Source organism: Puma concolor, chromosome B3 (genome assembly GCF_028749965.1).
Source record: "Puma concolor isolate L17-30 chromosome B3, mPumCon1.1.hap2, whole genome shotgun sequence".
Lineage (NCBI taxonomy): Eukaryota > Metazoa > Chordata > Mammalia > Carnivora > Felidae > Puma > Puma concolor.
The window spans coordinates 116,579,044-116,594,982 of record NC_141672.1 but is presented as its reverse complement, the minus strand read 5'-3'; the positions used below and the strand labels follow the sequence as shown (position 1 = coordinate 116,594,982).

The 15,939-nt window shown below is 58.1% G+C and overlaps 1 protein-coding gene across 1 annotated transcript in view; it reads left to right on the top strand.

Moving 5' to 3' along the window:
* The first annotated feature begins 3,688 nt into the window (after positions 1–3,688).
* The window catches only part of HCN4 (hyperpolarization activated cyclic nucleotide gated potassium channel 4), a 42,863-nt gene continuing 30,612 nt past the window's right edge, over positions 3,689–15,939 (top strand). Inside the window, exon 1 of the mRNA XM_086711181.1 lies at positions 3,689–4,564. Within this exon, the coding sequence (XP_086567307.1) occupies positions 3,774–4,564 (791 nt within the window). The 5' untranslated portion in view covers positions 3,689–3,773. The remainder of the gene's footprint in view (positions 4,565–15,939) is intronic.

Here is a 15,939-nt window from a genome sequence, read left to right as displayed (position 1 = left end):
ACCCAGACTCCCCTATGGCCCTAGAGGAGACACATCTGTCTCCCAGGGACACTCAGTTCCCCAATGAAGCTGAGAGCCACAGGTCTCTGTCTCAGGCCAGAGGCAGGGCCTTCCCCTTCCTGGGGTCCCCAGGTCCTGTCCACTGTGTTACCAGATGAATCAGAACAGACCCCGGGCTTTCTAAGGTGGCACTGGAAATGAGAAGGCATGAGATCTGGCAGGAGCAATGGGGAGAATACAGAATGCAGGGGCTCCATTCTTCACCTCCTCTCTGCTTCAACCACGCACTCAGAATGGCACCGTAGCTGTGTGAGTCCTCTGGGCAGCTGAGAAGAGCCCAACCTGTGGGGCCCTTGGCTGGGCATCCAGCTCCACCATTTTCTTGCTGTGAGACATTTGGCAATGGCAATGTCTCAGTGCTTTAGTTCCCTTATTTGCAAATGGGAGCAAGGATATTAGTTAGAGCCAGTGAAATCCTGACAATCTGATCATACTTGGCCCACAAAAATTTCTTGTGGCTTAACAGATACGGAGTCAACTGTAAAGTGCTGGATACCTGTCTCTTACCAAATCTGACTCCCTTCTCCAGGGAGTCCTCCCTAGCTACCCCGAGCTCAGTGAGGTCCCCCTCCTCAAATTGCTCATCGGTTGAGGCGTGATTTAGTACACACTTCTTTCTTATCTTGAGTTTTCTCCTCTTTCCCAAGGCTGTGTCCAAGATTTCCCACAATTAGAGCCCATCAAAGCCTGGGTTTCTTCCTGTCTCCCCCACACCGCCGACATGCCACAGCTGTCCTCCATTAGGGTTTTCACACAGAGGAGACAGGAGAGGCCAGCATTACCATATGCCTACTTTACCTAATGGTCATTTCTGCACCCGAGGGTGATCCTAGATGGTCCTAGATGAGTGGTACTAACCAAACTGAGGGTAGGTGAGGGGCTAGAGGGAGAGGAATCTGAGGGCCCTGACCCCTGGCCAGCCTGTGGCAGGAGTAACCCAGGAAGCATAAACCTTGGTCATATCCTCCATCTACTTCAAGGACCCCCTTCAGTGGCATAGCTGGCTTCTAGGGTTGCTTATCCTTAGTTGACATTTACTGATCTGCTCTCTGTCCTCCCCCCCCCCCCCCCAATTTTGGTGCTGAGGTCCCTGAGATGAATTGAATCTGTCCTACCCTCGGGAGCTCAGTCCTGAAGGGGACATAAACTCCACTGGGTAATCAGTGTTCAGGTTGATGGGAGATCATGGGCCATGGGGACTAAAAGGTGGGACATGGCCAAGATTTGGGTGGCCAGGAAGGGTACCTAGAGGAGGATGCCCTTACCACAGGTCACTGGGAATCCTGTTTGGACTGACTTCCTGAAGCTGGGGTAGGGCAGACTAGCTCCTAGTTGTATCCAGAAGCCCAAAGAAGTGAGTTAAACGGAGGTCTTCTCCCTATGGCTGGCACATCAGGGCAGGCGGGGCTCCCAGCCCGTTAAGAACACTCCTCAAGGAGACCCAAGGACATTCAAGGATTAGGCCTCCCAGCATCTGTGCAGAGAACTGTCAGCTCAGAGCTGCTCAAAAGTAGAAATGCCAGCTAGCGGTGATGACATCACTGCTAGTCATTCCCTCCCCCCATGGGATGTCCTGTGGTCCAGTGGGTAGAGCAGAGAAGCACCTGCCAGGCGGCCTCCTCCCATCTTGCTTCCAAAATTTCTGCTCTGAATGGGGTGGGGGAGGTGGTCCCAAGTGGGCTAAGAATGAGACTAAAAAATCCTTTGAAGAAAAACTTCACGTTATTCCTCAGACAGATGGCAAGGCTAGGGGACCTTTTTGCCTCTCTCCCGTCAGTCAGACTTTGCTGAGGGTCCACTTCAGCATTAACCCAAACTCCAGCCTTCCCTGGCCAACCCCTTCCCTCTAATGCCCCGTCCTCATTCAGGACCTAATCTGGGATGCTGGACCTGACAGGATCTGAGTAACCCCTGAGCCATCTTGGTAGCCCCCAGGCCAAGGAGAGGGGGTGTGGCAGCCCTGCCTGTGTGGATGTGGAGGGGCGGGGGTGTCAGGCTATCGTGGGGTGTGGAAGGAAAAAGAGCGGTATTTCTGGCTGAGCTGGTGGGATTTGTCCATAAGCCCTGGAGAACGTACAGGGAGAGAGAGGACACACAGCTGGATGGCTTGCTGGCCTGGGGGTGGGGGTGGGGAGCAGACTCAAAGGGGGAGGCGATTGTACAGTTGCTTGGGGGGTAGGGGGTAGGGTGGAGCGGGAACTCCTTCGGCGTTGGTCCATATGGGGGTGTCACAATTTGGATGGGAGAAGGTCCACAGCTAGCTCCAGAGTGCCAGGCCTCCAGAGGAGCCTGCCTATTGGCTCCCCGCTGCAGCCCCCCTGGTCTCAGAAACCCCCGTCGGAACCACATCGGAAGAGGTGTGCACGGGGATCGGACCCCCGGTCCGAGGCTGCTGCGGGCGCATTTCCTCGAAGTCTTACCTCGAAGGGCTGGGTCTCACCCGCGCGCCCGGTGTCTCCCGGAGTTTTCCCCACGCCCTCCTTGCCCGGTAGCTTCGAGCCTCCGCAGGGGAAAGACCGGCGGAGGGGGGGTGGGGGTTCGCCCCTCGCCCGTGTCGCAGGAAAACCCCGGGAGCAGCACAGAGGCAGCGCATTTCCTGGAAACCCCCTCTCCAGGCGCCTTGAGGAAAGGCCTGGGGGCTCCGCATCCAGAAGACCCGCCCGCCTCCCGGGAGCAGGGTCGGAGACTCAGCTGAGAAGCTAAACCGCCGGGGAAAGGCGAGCCTAGAGCTCGGAGAAGGAGAGATCAAGGAAACCCCGTCCCCCCCGCCCCCCCTCCACTTTCCCCCGCCCCGTCTTGGGGTGGAAATTGGCAACCCAAGCTGGAATCCTAGACTTGGGGCGCGCTCCCAGCCTTGTCCAAGGAAAGGTGTTCGAAGGTGTATGATTAAGGACACCTTTCACCCCAGCCCCTAAGGTCAGGCAAGGGTCCACCCTGCGCGCCCGCGGGTCCCGCCCCCCACCCTCCGCCCCTCTCCGAGCCCCCGGCCCGCGCGCCGCTGCTCCTTTAAGAAGCCCAGGTAGGCAGGCCCGGCTGCGGGAGCCGCTCCTATGGCAACCCGCGAGCTGCGGCGGCTTCATGAATATTCCGGGGCGCGGGAGCCCAGCGCTGCCGGAGGGCGCTCCGGGGGAGGCGGCCGCTGATGTAAGCCCGGCGGGCCGCTGTGCTCCGCTCGGCTGCGGCGGGAGCCCCGGGACGGGCCGGCCGGGCTCGGCCAGAGGAGGCGAGGCGAGCTCGCGAGTGGCTGGCCACAAAGCCGGGGCGGCGGGACAGACTGATAGCCCGCCGGCCCGCGGGACGCACGCCCGAGAGGCGCGCGGGTCGTGCGCTCTGCTCTCCAGAGCGGTTCTCCGAGCGCCGCGGCCGCAGCGCCGCTTCTACCCGCGCCCATTGTTCCCCGCGGGGGCGGGGCGCCTGGAGCCGGGCCGCGCGCCGCGCCCCCGAACGCGGGAGGGAGGGAGGGAGAGAGCGCAGGGTCCCCGCGCCCAGCCCGGCCCGGGAGGAGGCGCAGCGCTGCGAGCCGGGGGACCCGGAGCGGGACTGGGAGCCTCCCCGCGGCACCCAGCCTCCCCGAGCATGGGCGCCTAAGGCGGTCCGGAGCAGGCGGCGGAGGACGCGTCCCCGCTGGCGGACCGACCGGAGGGCGGACCTGGAGCGGGTCGGCGGCGCCGCACCCGCGCCCCTGCCCCGGCCGGGCCCCGGCCCCTGGCGCCATGGACAAGCTGCCGCCGTCCATGCGCAAGCGGCTCTACAGCCTTCCGCAGCAGGTGGGGGCCAAGGCGTGGATCATGGACGAGGAAGAGGACGCCGAGGAGGAGGGGGCTGGGGGCCGCCAGGACCCCAGCCGCAGGAGCATCCGGCTGCGGCCGCTGCCCTCACCCTCACCCTCGGCGGCCGCGGGCGGCACGGAGCCCCGGGGCGCGGCCCTCGGGGCGGCGGACGGCGAGGGGCCGGCCCGCGGCGCGGGCAAGTCCAGCACCAACGGCGACTGCAGGCGCTTCCGCGGGAGCCTGGCCTCGCTGGGCAGCCGGGGCGGCGGCGGCGGCTCCGGAGCAGGGGGCGGCAGCAGTCACGGGCACCTGCATGACTCCGCGGAGGAGCGGCGGCTCATCGCCGAGGGCGACGCGTCCCCCGGTGAGGACAGGACGCCCCCGGGCCTGGCGGCAGAGCCCGAGCGCCCCGGCGCCTCGGCGCAGCCCGCAGCCTCGCCGCCGCCGCCCCAGCAGCAGCCGCAGCCGGCCTCCGCCTCCTGCGAGCAGCCCTCGGTGGACACTGCTATCAAAGTGGAGGGAGGCGCGGCCGCCGCCGGCGACCAGATCCTCCCCGAGGCCGAGGTGCGCCTGGGCCAGGCCGGCTTCATGCAGCGCCAGTTCGGGGCAATGCTCCAGCCCGGGGTCAACAAATTCTCCCTGAGGATGTTTGGCAGCCAGAAAGCGGTGGAGCGCGAGCAGGAGAGGGTGAAGTCGGCCGGATTTTGGATTATCCACCCCTACAGCGACTTCAGGTAAGGAGGCCAAGGCGATCCTATGGGTTCCCTGAAGCGGTGGCAGGCATGCTTCCTCTCTCAGCCCTGCCTCTCAGCCAGAGTTAACTTTCCTTCCTCGCGCGGGGAGCTCCGAGAGAAGTGGGGCACCTCTAGGCACCAAGACACCCCCAGACCTCCTCCTGCACCGCGCTGGGAACTTTCTTCTCTGTTCCGGGCTCCAGTCCTCGCCCTCTTGGGGTCTAGGCCACATTAGAGGCAGGCTAAAAAGGTGTTCTGAGCCTGGCCTAGCCCTGCCGGCAGCCAGGATATGGCTCTGCCACTTTAAGCCACACATCCCACCTCCCTGTTCTGGGCTGCAGAGTCAGGGTGGCCATCCTAGAGGCAGTTCCAGGTCATTCAGCCTGAAGAGCAGGGCCACGAAGAGAGACAGACCTCTTGGCAGAGGGGCCAGCTCCTTGGGTACTGACCCCAAGCATTAGGATCTCCTTCTTGTGCCTTGGGAAGCTGCAGCTGGGGACGGAGAGCTAGGCCCCTGGAGGAGTGAGGTCACTGGGTCCTCAAGTCCAGGATAAAAGCCCACCATGCCCACCTTAACCCTGGGCCCAGACCCTCATGCCAAGTGGTGGGCCAACAGCAGGCACCCTGGGCACCTGGCATCCAGACTGGCAGGACAGAATGACCTTGCTCATAGTGGTCAGAGAAGATGCCTGGTGTCCTGACTGACAAGCAGCTGTCCTGTAACCCCAGGCTCATCCTGTGTCCCATTGTCACCCCAGTCCAAGCTCCAGTAGCTACTAGGACTCTCATGGTTCAGTCATGGGTCCCCAAACACATGGTGTAACTGCCAGTCAGGGAAAAGGACCCTGCCCCCTCCCCCATCACCTGAGTCAGATGCCACTGACCGAGTAGATACCACTTGGAGCCTGTGGGGGTATCTGCAAAACAGGAGATTGGTGATTGCCTCTAAAGTTGAAATAAGGGATGCCCCCCTATCCCAGTCAAGATCTTAAGGTCCCCCAGTGGGTCCCCCCCGCCGAGTTTTTGTGATACATAGGACAGAAGTGAGGGTCTGAAAACATTCACCGTTTAAAACTGGGTCTAATTTATTCTCTCTCTCTCTCTCTCTCTCTCTCTCTCTCTCTCTGAGCCCTGCCCCCTATTTAGCTCCCTTCCCTGCCTACCCTGCTTGCCTGCCAATATAAATGAGCATTTTGCCAACCCAGAGCCCTCTTTGCAAACTCCAGGGAAGCCAGGTTTGTAATGAGAGCAAAGCCATTTTCCATCCAATGAGAGAGATTTCTCGTGCTGGGAGTGACCAGTCAGGCAACACTCGATGGCTTAAAATAGTGGTGAACAGAGCCCCCCCGCCTTTCTTTTTTTGAGGGACTGTTCTTCCTAACCCTAATACCCAGGGTTCCCATTCTAGAGCGTGTGGGAGGCCAGAGGACAGGCTAAACAGACAGGCATAGTCTTCAAGTTGAGTGAACAGAGACCATCAGGAACTGTAGCTGGTTCCCAGGGCCAGGTTCCTAAAGTGTGGCCTTCCCTCTGGTCAGTACTGGGACTGAAGGATCCCAGCCTGAGCTAGGGAGGAGTGGGTAGGGGTTGTATTTCCTGCACCCTCTGGTTGTCCTGGGTTTCTGCTCCTCCCTCTGAACTTCTGGGAGGTGGTAGCAGGTGGGCTGTGCCAATATCAACCGCTTGAGATTGTTGAGGGGCCTTCCCTCCCCTTGTTCATTTCCTCACTGTCTTCTGTGTCTGAGAGTCTCTGTTCAAGGTTCTCATCACCTGGGATGTGGGAGTGCAAGGGGGAAGCCCCAGGCGTGCCTGACCTCTGTAGAGCATAGGCTTTGATTGAGCACCTTCTGGGAACTGGACCTTCCTTACCCTGGATGGTGAAGAGCTGGGTTGTTTGCATCAATGGGAAGTTCCCCGCCGCCTTCCTGATCTTACTCTGCCCATCTTGGCATGTCTGTCTGCAGTCCCCCTACTGCAGAATCTCTCACTAACTGCAGGCTGCCCAGGACATGGCGGAGCGGGGGTGGTGGGGGTGGGGGTAGGGAAGGGTGGATGCTGCACGATTGGTAAATGGGCGACAGGATAAGGGTCAGACTGGGCTTTGAATTTGGGTTTGTGCAACAAGCAACAGGGACCGGTAGCCGGAAGCGCACATCTCTGTGCGCAGCCTTGTAACTGTCTGGGGCTGGGTGGAGTGTAAGAAAAGAAATCCAAGAAAGACCGTCTGTGTGCATCTGGAGGAGCAGTGGTCATACCTCTAGGCCAAAATAGCTGGTCTCATCTACACAAGGTCAAAGAGGCAAGGGCCTCGCTAAGTTTTCTGAGCTTAGGAAACCCACCAAACTAGTGTCACCCCCACCCTCAGCACCCCAAGCCTCAGTCCTTTGAGTTTCAGCCACTGGCCTTGTTTGGGCTTCTATATAGAGCCAATCCCCACCGCCTAGCTCAGCCTTCACAAGAGCTTCTGCAAGCATTGCTCAGGCCAGTTGAGGATTTATTCATCATTTTGACGGGCAGGAAGCATTGATCCAGCAGAATTGGTTTAATAAAGAATCGCCAGCAAACCATGATAGATTGAGTTTGTGGTTTGGAGTTCAGGGCTCACTGTCATGGGTTGCTTCCGACATCTCCCATTCCTGGGGGAGGAAGGTTGGGTGCCTCTTCCAAGGGCTGGAGTAGACTGTGCTCTGAGGGACCTGCAGAACCCGGGCCATGACTAACACTCGGCTTTTCTTGGCTTCCTGTGATTTTCTTTACCATGACCCCAGCTACTCCATGGCTCCTCCAGGTTCTGTGGGTTTGTCTGGCCTCCCCTTCCCCAGTCGCCTTTTGAAACTGCTAATTAAGGTTTTGTTGGACTCTTGGATCCTGGATGGTCCTTCCTTCCATGTGAGCCGTGTCCTGGGACCCGGGCTTGGCAGTGCAAACCCGAAACAAATAAAACAGTGTGTTTTCAAAGAGAGAGGAAAGGAGTGGTGACCCAGAAGCCTGTTGGGCTTTTAAGTGTCAGGCCCAGGGGGGTCTGCCTGGGGGTGTGTACGCCTAGGTGTCTGTCTGTGCAGATGTCTTGGGGCTGTGTGGGTAGACATGTGGGCTGGCGCAGAAGTCCCTATGTGGGGTGTCTGTTCTGGAGCTACTCCTGTGCCCCAAACTCCAGTTTGGCCTTGAGAGTGGAGAAGCTTGGCCCTTGTCAGCCCTCTGCCCCTCCCTCTTCTAGCCTGAGCCTTCTGAGGCTGTGAGGAAGGGAAAGGTAAGGAAGGGAAGGGCCCTGAAAGGTCCTTTCCTTGGGGCAGAAACAGCTGGGCTCTGAAGTCATGGAACCTGGGCCAGTGCCCTGATAAGTCCCAAAGGTGGCCTCAGACTGAATTCTTGTGCTGGTCCCTGGCCCCAGGCACTGCCATTGCCCACCTCCTATCACCTGCCCAGCCCTGTCTGCTATGGGGCCCTGCTTGGGTTGTGAGCTTTTTCTGAGCCTCAGTTTTCCCACCTAGAGAAATGGGAATCTTGTTGCTCGTGTCAGACACGACTCGTACAACTGTGATCACCCTGTCGACGTAAGCAGCTCCAGTGTGCTGTCAGAGTCCAGTGATGCTGCTTTGAGCCACGCTGCCCCCGCTCGCACTGCCTCCTTCCCTCAGTCCCAGGTGGACCAGATGGGCCTCTATCCTTGGCTCAGACCAGTGGTTCTGAACCTGTGTCAGAGACCTAAGTGAGAACCTGCTGGAAACCATAGGGTCTCTACTGAGAAAAAGGCACATATATCCAGACACAATATGACGCTCAATTTCTGGGGTCTGTGGACTCCCTAGCTTGAAAACCATGTAGGTTGTGAACCCCACTCTATCTAGACCATCCCAGAAAGAGTCCTGGTCTGGCAGGGGCAAGTGCCAGCCTCTTAGAGCTAGCCTTCCCTGGGGCCCTCTGTAACCTGAGGCCTGGGCCTCCCACTGCTGGCGGGATGGAAATGAAAATGGAGCAGAGTCAGATGCCTGAAGGAGGCACTCTGGGGACTAGTTACTTTTCTGTTTCCTCAGTCCCACGCCCATCCCTCTCCCCTCCAACCCTGGGCAGGACTATTTGCATAGGAGGTGGTGAGGAGGAAGGAGGGAGCGGCCTGGCCCTGGGTAGGATGGGGGTGGGGGTTCTGAGGTCCCTCCTGGGTGGGCCTTGCTGGAGGCCATTGCGCAAGAATGCTGCTCCTGCTAACGGGAACATAGGAATATAGGTGTTCCCTCCATGTGTTGTAGGGTAGAGAGCCAGGCCTAAAAGAGCTGCAGGCCTTGCGGCGCCAGGGGAGGGGGAAGGGCGCCTTGGTGCAGAGGGGAATTCCAAGGTGAGCTGCCTGGGCCGTGCTGTCAGCTGGCACAGTGGGCAGCGGGATTCTCCAGGGACGAGGACGTGTTCTACCTGATGAGGCTGGGCTGGTGGCAAAAGCCAGCACCCAGCTCGGGGCTGAGGTGCTCCCCGGATGCGAGGTGCGCAGAAGGCCCATGGGGCCAGGCCCCTTGCACCGCCTGGGAGGGGAGGGCTGGGCTCCAGGTTCTCCCCTTGCAAGACTTCAGTCCGTGGGCTGACTACCACGTGATGAGGCTGGGGGCTGCTCCCCTGCCCAACCCTGCCCCTGCTTGTTCCCTTAACTTCTGTGAGCTGTGACGCTTTGGGCTGTCAGGTGGCCTGCCTCACACAGGGCTGGGATGTCTGCCTGCCTGTCTGCTTGTCCCTCTGCCCTCCTCTCCCATGCTGTAGGGCCCCTGGGTCTTCTGGGATGTCCTCTCAGGCCACCACGGCCACCATCATCCGTCTGTCCCTGCCTGACACACCCCCGGGCATTTGGATGGAGCTCTGTGTTTGTTCCAATGCGGTGCTTCTCACATCGCCGTGGCATCCAGCTCACCTGGGCATCTTATTAAACTATAGATTCGGACTCATTAGGTCAGAAATAGGGTGGAGTCTGACATTCTGTGTTTCTGATACGTGCTCAGGTGATGCTATGCTGCTGGTGCCCAGCCCAGAGCCAAGCTTGTAGGACCGGGGTTCAGATTGGGTGTATATTCTATGCTCGTCCCACGGTCCCTGACTGAGTTCCCTGAGGGCAGAGACTCTGTCTTCTCCAGTTGGCCTCTGGCACTGAGCACAGCAGGGTGAATTCTGTGAACTGGGTTGAGCAGCCCTCCGCCACAGAGGTCAGCCGCAAGCCTGGGAGAGCTGGATTCACAGACCCGCCTCCCCGCCTGCACTGCGGCTTGGACCCTGCTGGCCCTGGATGCTGGTTGTTGGGATGGGAGGAACAGGGGCAGGCCAGGTGGCCAGAGGACCCTTATGAATCCATCCTGTCCCCTTGCCTGGGTGCCTTCTCTCCCATTCAAAGGCCAGAGGAACGGGCCCGGCTGGAGGAGCAGTGACTGCTGTGCTGCAGGGAGGTTTCTGGGAAGGGACAGATGTCAGTGAGAGAGTCCAGAGGTGTCAGGGTAAGAGGGTCAGTGTGAGATGGCTCTGACAGTGGCTGCCCGGGAAGAGAAGGAGACATCCAGTAACAGCGGCTGCCTTGGTGCCTTGAGATTGTGGTGGTGGGGCGTTGTCTGAATCTTAATGCCCCGTCCACTGCCCCACGCCATGCCTAGCAGCCTCCCTGGTGGGTGGGACTTGTCACTTCTCTCTGCCCCCTCCCACCCTGGCAGGCACAAGTCTACATACTGATGACAGAGCTGGCAGTGTCCTCACAGCCCGAGCGGCCCGTCACAACACTGGCCATCATGGGGGAATTCACCCAGAGTAGAAGGTGCAGCCCCGGTCGCTGCGGCGGGGAGGAGGGGCTTGTCGTTCAACCAAGGAGGCGGCCAGCTCCAGCACATACACCCCTTGGCTCAAGGGCTCCGACAAAGCTGCCACTGCCAGTTGCTAATTAATAGAAGGGCTACTAAGGCCGGCCAGGCGGTCCTGCTTGGGCCCAGGGGATGTTGAAGAATCCACGTTCGTCAGCCAGAGCAGGCCATGGGGAGGGCAGGGGCATTGCCTTGGCTTTGGAGAGGATGTTCTCTGCCAGCCAGGCTTTACTGGGAAAGCATTGCCAGGGCCCTGGAGATCTGTGATCCCAAAGCCTAGGAGGCCACTCAAAGACACTCTTAATCATCAGCACCTGTCCAGAATTGGGGAGGAAGCAGCACAAAGAGGTGGAGAGTACCCCGTCACCAAAGGTACTCAAGATGTGACAGCAGTACTTAGACGAGAAGTTGCTAAGCAGCATCCCAGGGACCAAATACAGCGCCCAGATGTGTTCTGTTTGGGCAGCATGGTGTGTCATAACAACTCAGAGACAGTGTTTTAAAATGGAAAGATGTAACATAAAAATTTGGCTTTCGGGCTTCTGAAACATTGAGAGCTCTGGCAGTTCTGGCCCCACGTCCCACACCATAGCAGGCAGCTGGAGCAGACAAGAGGCTGCCCCCTTTAGTGTGACTTTTGCTCTCCAGTTGCCCACTGTCCCTAAGGTCCCAGTCGTGTCATTTATGCACGTTTAGCTACCTGACCCCTGTAGGCTTCTCAGTTTACAACCCTAGATTCAAACCAACTAAAGCCAGGTGGATTCACAGATCAATAGCTACCATTTGTGAACTATCTGTACCATGTACCAAACTGTTAGAAGCTTTTATGTCTCATATTTTATTTACTCTTCACAGTGGCCTGAACAATAGGTTCTATTACCCCCAGTTTCCAGATAAAGAAACTGAGTCTCCTTCCTTCCTTTCTTCCTTCTTTCCTTCCTCCCTCCCTTCCTTCCTCCCTCCCTTCCTTCCTTTCTTCCTTCTTTCCTTCTTTCCTTCCTTCCTTCCTCCCTCTTTGTCTCCTTCTTCTTCTCTTTTTGTTAGCTTTAAGAAGCTAGACTACAAAAGTAGTTCAAGAAAACATTCTCCTGAGAATAAAAACGGGAGACAATGTTTGACCACACATTATCGGTGAAGAGGGGCTGTAGGAGATGGGGCTGCGCTGGCATGGGAAATTTAACAGGCCTCAGAATACCAGATCTGGACAGGCCTTAGCAAGGTCCTGGTCAAAAGCCTTTATTTTATAAAAGGGGAGCAGAGAGGTGCCCTGAGTCGGCCTGCGCACTGAGTGTGGAGGGTGTTTAGGATTCTCTCTCTCTTTCCTGCAGCCCCCTCCCCCGCTCACGCATTCTGTCTCTAATAATATGAAAAACTTAAAATAAAAGGGGGCAGAGGACTAGAGAGGGGAAGCCACCAGCCCAGGGTCACAGAATAAATCCACGTCAGAGATGAAACTGGAACCCAAGTGGGTTATGTAACATCTGGCTGCAAAGATCATAAAGTTCCACAGTCCACCCCTAGACCCCAGCCGGAGGTCCTGAATAGTCTTCTCACCGGACCTTTTTCTGGTTGCCCCAGCTCCATGCCTGAATTTTGAGATGATGGGTATTTTCAGAGTCCCTTTTTAATTTAAGCTTATCCAGTGAGAAGGGAGTCTTTCCATATCAGCAACTTCAGACTGAGACATGCTTGCCCTGACTCCCCACGCTGGGGCTGCTCCGCCCCTGGGGATGCTGGAACAGGATCCTGACTGGTGTGGAGGCCGTTGGGATTTTGGCACCATATCCAGATGCTGTTGATGCACCTTTCTTCAATAGGGGTGATTAGGGTTCCTAGGGGAAGGGGACGAGTGGTCAGTGTATCTGTGTTCTCTCCACCAGAGAAATAGGTGGTCACGTGGTCTGTTCCTCACATCCTCCAGAGAAGTGAGGAAGCGGAGTCCTGGTTTAGGACTCAGTGTGTGTCCAGGGTCGAGGTTCTATCTGAGGCCACGGTCTGGGCCCACGCTGTGACCAGGCTCAGGGCTCAGCCTGAGACCAAGATAAGGCCTTGGTCTGAGGTCAGGAACTGGAGCCCTCCAACAGAGTCCCAGAACCAACGTCAGTACCTTGCTGAGGCGTCCAGGGCTTGGGCAAGGTGGGCGTGTGGCCCAGCCCACCTTGTGCCCTTCCCCTTTCTCAGGCTCCCTGAGCGCCTACACCCCTTAGCATCTGAGCCAGCTGCTTCCGGTCCTCTCTGGGAGGTAAAGTACAAATTATAAATAAACAACAGTGCCACTGCTGCCGACGCCGGAGCCACCAAATCTCACACGTGACGGCTCCCCGCCCCACTCTGCTCCAGCATTGTTTGGGGCTGGTGTCTGTCTTCCCAGCCAGGCAGCCAGCTCGGGGCTCCAGCACAGCCGTGCTCAGGGCTGGGCAGAGGCGTGTGGCGGCTTGACGGAGGGGCTCCCTACGAGCCACTGCACTCCCCGCTCCACAAACTGTGGAGCCAGCAGCGGGGCCTCCGGGTCTGCTCACGGCAGCTGTGGGGGCCTGATAATTGGCTGCTGATGATTTTGTGTCTGTCTAAGCATTTATCTGTGTGGGTGGACGTGTTATGTCTACGTGAAGAGGCTTTCAGACATTAATGCATAACATGGGGCTGGCTAATACGCTGTCTTCTGGGCCTGGTGGGGGGCAATCTTAAGGTGGAGGGGGGTGGGGGGTCACGCCCCCTCAGAGACCAGATGCTCCATCCCAAGACCGCTTTCACCCACTATGGTGGATGGGGGTCACTACCTACCTGGCAAAGAAGAGAATAGGATTTCAGCGCCTCTTAGGGTAGATCACTATGGACTGATGGTCAGGGAAGGCTTCCTGGAGGAAGCAGATCTGAGCTGATTTGAAGGAAAGAGAGAACCATTCAGCACACTTTCTTGTAAGTAGGTTTCTGGGAGATGGAGCTAAGGGGCTGGGGTGGGTGTTGGCAAGCACTAAGAGCAGGTCACTCAAAATCTGCCTTTTTTTTTTTTTTTTAAGATTTATTTATTTATTTGAGAGGAGGGAGGGAGTGCGAGTGAGCAAAGGGCAGAGAGAGAGGGAGCGAGAGAGAATCCCACACAGGCTCTGCACTGTCAGTGCTTAGCCCCAAGCGCGGCTCGAGCTCACCAGATGTGGGCCTCGAACTCACGAACTGCGAGATCGTAACCTGAGCCCAAGTTGCCACCCAGGCGCCCCCAAATCTGCCTTTTCGGACCTGTACTCATTAAGCTCTGCCCTTCACCCTTCAGGACTGTGACCCCACTGCCCTGGGTCTTGCCCCTGATGCTGTCTGAGTATGTGTGCATATGTTTGCATGCGTATGTGCGTCCCTCTGGACTGTCTGGGTTCTTGTGGCCCAGGCGGCTCTCCTGGCCCCAGCTGCACAACCTCTGAGAAGACCCTGTTTCCCTGCTGTACTCAGCCTGGAAGGCAGGTGTTGCCACCGCATTAATGTCACTGAGTGTGTGGCCTGGAGCCCAGAAGTAATTACCCTGCAGTTCCCTGTTGCAAGCTGGAGCAGCCCCTGTCAATGATTAACGTGCGTCCGCGGCCACTCATCGCCAAAGGCAGCCAGGGGTTTCTCCCACCTATATAGTCTGTCAGAGGATACGAGGTGCTTGTTCTTTTCTGCAGGGACAGGAAAGACAAGCCTACAGGGCCACCAGCACCTTTTAGAAGAAACATGGTCTAGCTGGGAAGACTCCACAGCTAGGGCCTGTGTGTGCAGCATCGGGGCTGGCCCACCCTGGAGCCCCCAGATCCTCTCACCCTGAGCTTTCCTGACTTATAACTGCCCACCCCTTCCATGCCGAGTTTGCCCTCCTGACCCCCTTCCTGTTCCGCTGTATGACCTCAGCAAAGTCCTTTCCTGTCTCAGTGTCCAGGGTCAGGCCTCCGTCTGAGGCTGAGAAGAGAGCAAAGCTAATTGCCCAAATAGGTATTGAACCCGTAATCCTGACCCCATTAGTACAAATTGAGCCAGCAGGGCAGGGACAGCACTGCTGATGAGTAGAGCTGATGAGAACCTCCCTCCCTCTTTCTGGAGACTCCGCCGAGGCCTATCGGGGCATGATCCTGGAGTTGTGCAGCCCCTGGCTCCTGGGGATGTGGGAATTCCTTACACACGCGTCTCTTTCTGCAGAGGCTCTGCTAGCCTTCAGTGCTGGGGGCCAGGCCGGAGGCTCCCTAGTATGTTGTGTGGCATCCATGTGGTCTGCTGAGCTCCGCCATTAGACCACGGCCCCTGTGGGAGTGGAGAGCAGGCTTTCTTGTTCCCTAGGCAAACCCCACCCCCCTCTCCTCCAGCCATCTCTCCTGGGGGCCAGTCTTCCCCTCCTGGAAGCTCAGACCTGGCCTCGGAGGAGTTTAGATGTGAGGATCCGTGGAGAGCACAGGTCGTAGTAGACAGCTGTGACTGGAGGGGTCCTCGGGGCAGGCCAGCAGCACCTTCGGCTTTGGAACTGGCAGGGGAAGGAGATGCGACAAGCTGTTCATCCTGTCCCAGAGGCTCTGAGGAGTCCTCATCCCTCTGTGTTGCTCCACAGCTTCTGGGGACAAGCCGAGCCCCCCGCCTCAGACCTCCCCCCATCATAAGAGACCAGTGAATACTCTGCTCTGCCCCGTCCAGCTGTGAGGACTGAGCCGAGGCCTCACCTCCCTGCGCCTGCCTTTCCTCATCTGAAAATGCTTCCAGAGAGGGGTTGGGTTTTCTCAAGACCCCAGAGCTGAAATCGGCAGGCTGCAGAGACCCCTGGGAGCTGTATGCAATTACGGATGCCTGGGCCTCCCTGTGTGGGGCCGGCGTGGGTAGAATTGTGGGGAGCACCCAGATGATTCTGCTTCTGTCACTTTAGGAGCCAGTGAGCTGGGCACCCCTAAGGCCCTCTCCGCGCAAGCAGTCTGCAGCTCTCTGAGTGCACTTCGTCTGCCTCAGCCCTCCGGTGCTCCCCAGAGCCTGGGGGTGAAATGCCTGCTCCCCAGCCCGCCATCTGAGCCCATTTATGATAGGCCCCTCTCCGGGGAGTCGTTACCTTTTCTTCCGTTAGCAATCAGAATCGTAAAACCCGGAGGCTGGCGGGACCCCAGGGAACATGGCCCTCACTCTGCGTCCTTGTCACACTGTGTTTTCCTAGATGGAAGGCAGCGGAGTCCCATCTGGCTCATGTTCTCAAGAGCCCAGGCGCCTCCAGGGAACCCCCATCCCAGCGAGAAGGGGGCCATGTAGACCCTCCTAGAGTCAATATTTAGCTACTTTCTGTGGGGCAGCCCTCCCGCGGCGTCCTTGTCCTCGTTAGCCTCATCTGTCACCGGAGCACCACTTCTGCCCTGAATCCATCTCATTTCCCCCTTCACACTGGCGCTCCCTCGCTCAGGAGCAGGTGAGCGCCCCTACCTGAGATCCCCCGAGGTTGAGTTCACGTGCTACTCCACAGCAGTACGCTATTTTTGTTCCATTCTCCTGAGAGGGGACAGCTGTGCTTGAGCCTTCTTTGTTTCCTGTCAGCTGGGCGGGTAAGTTCTCCAACTGCTA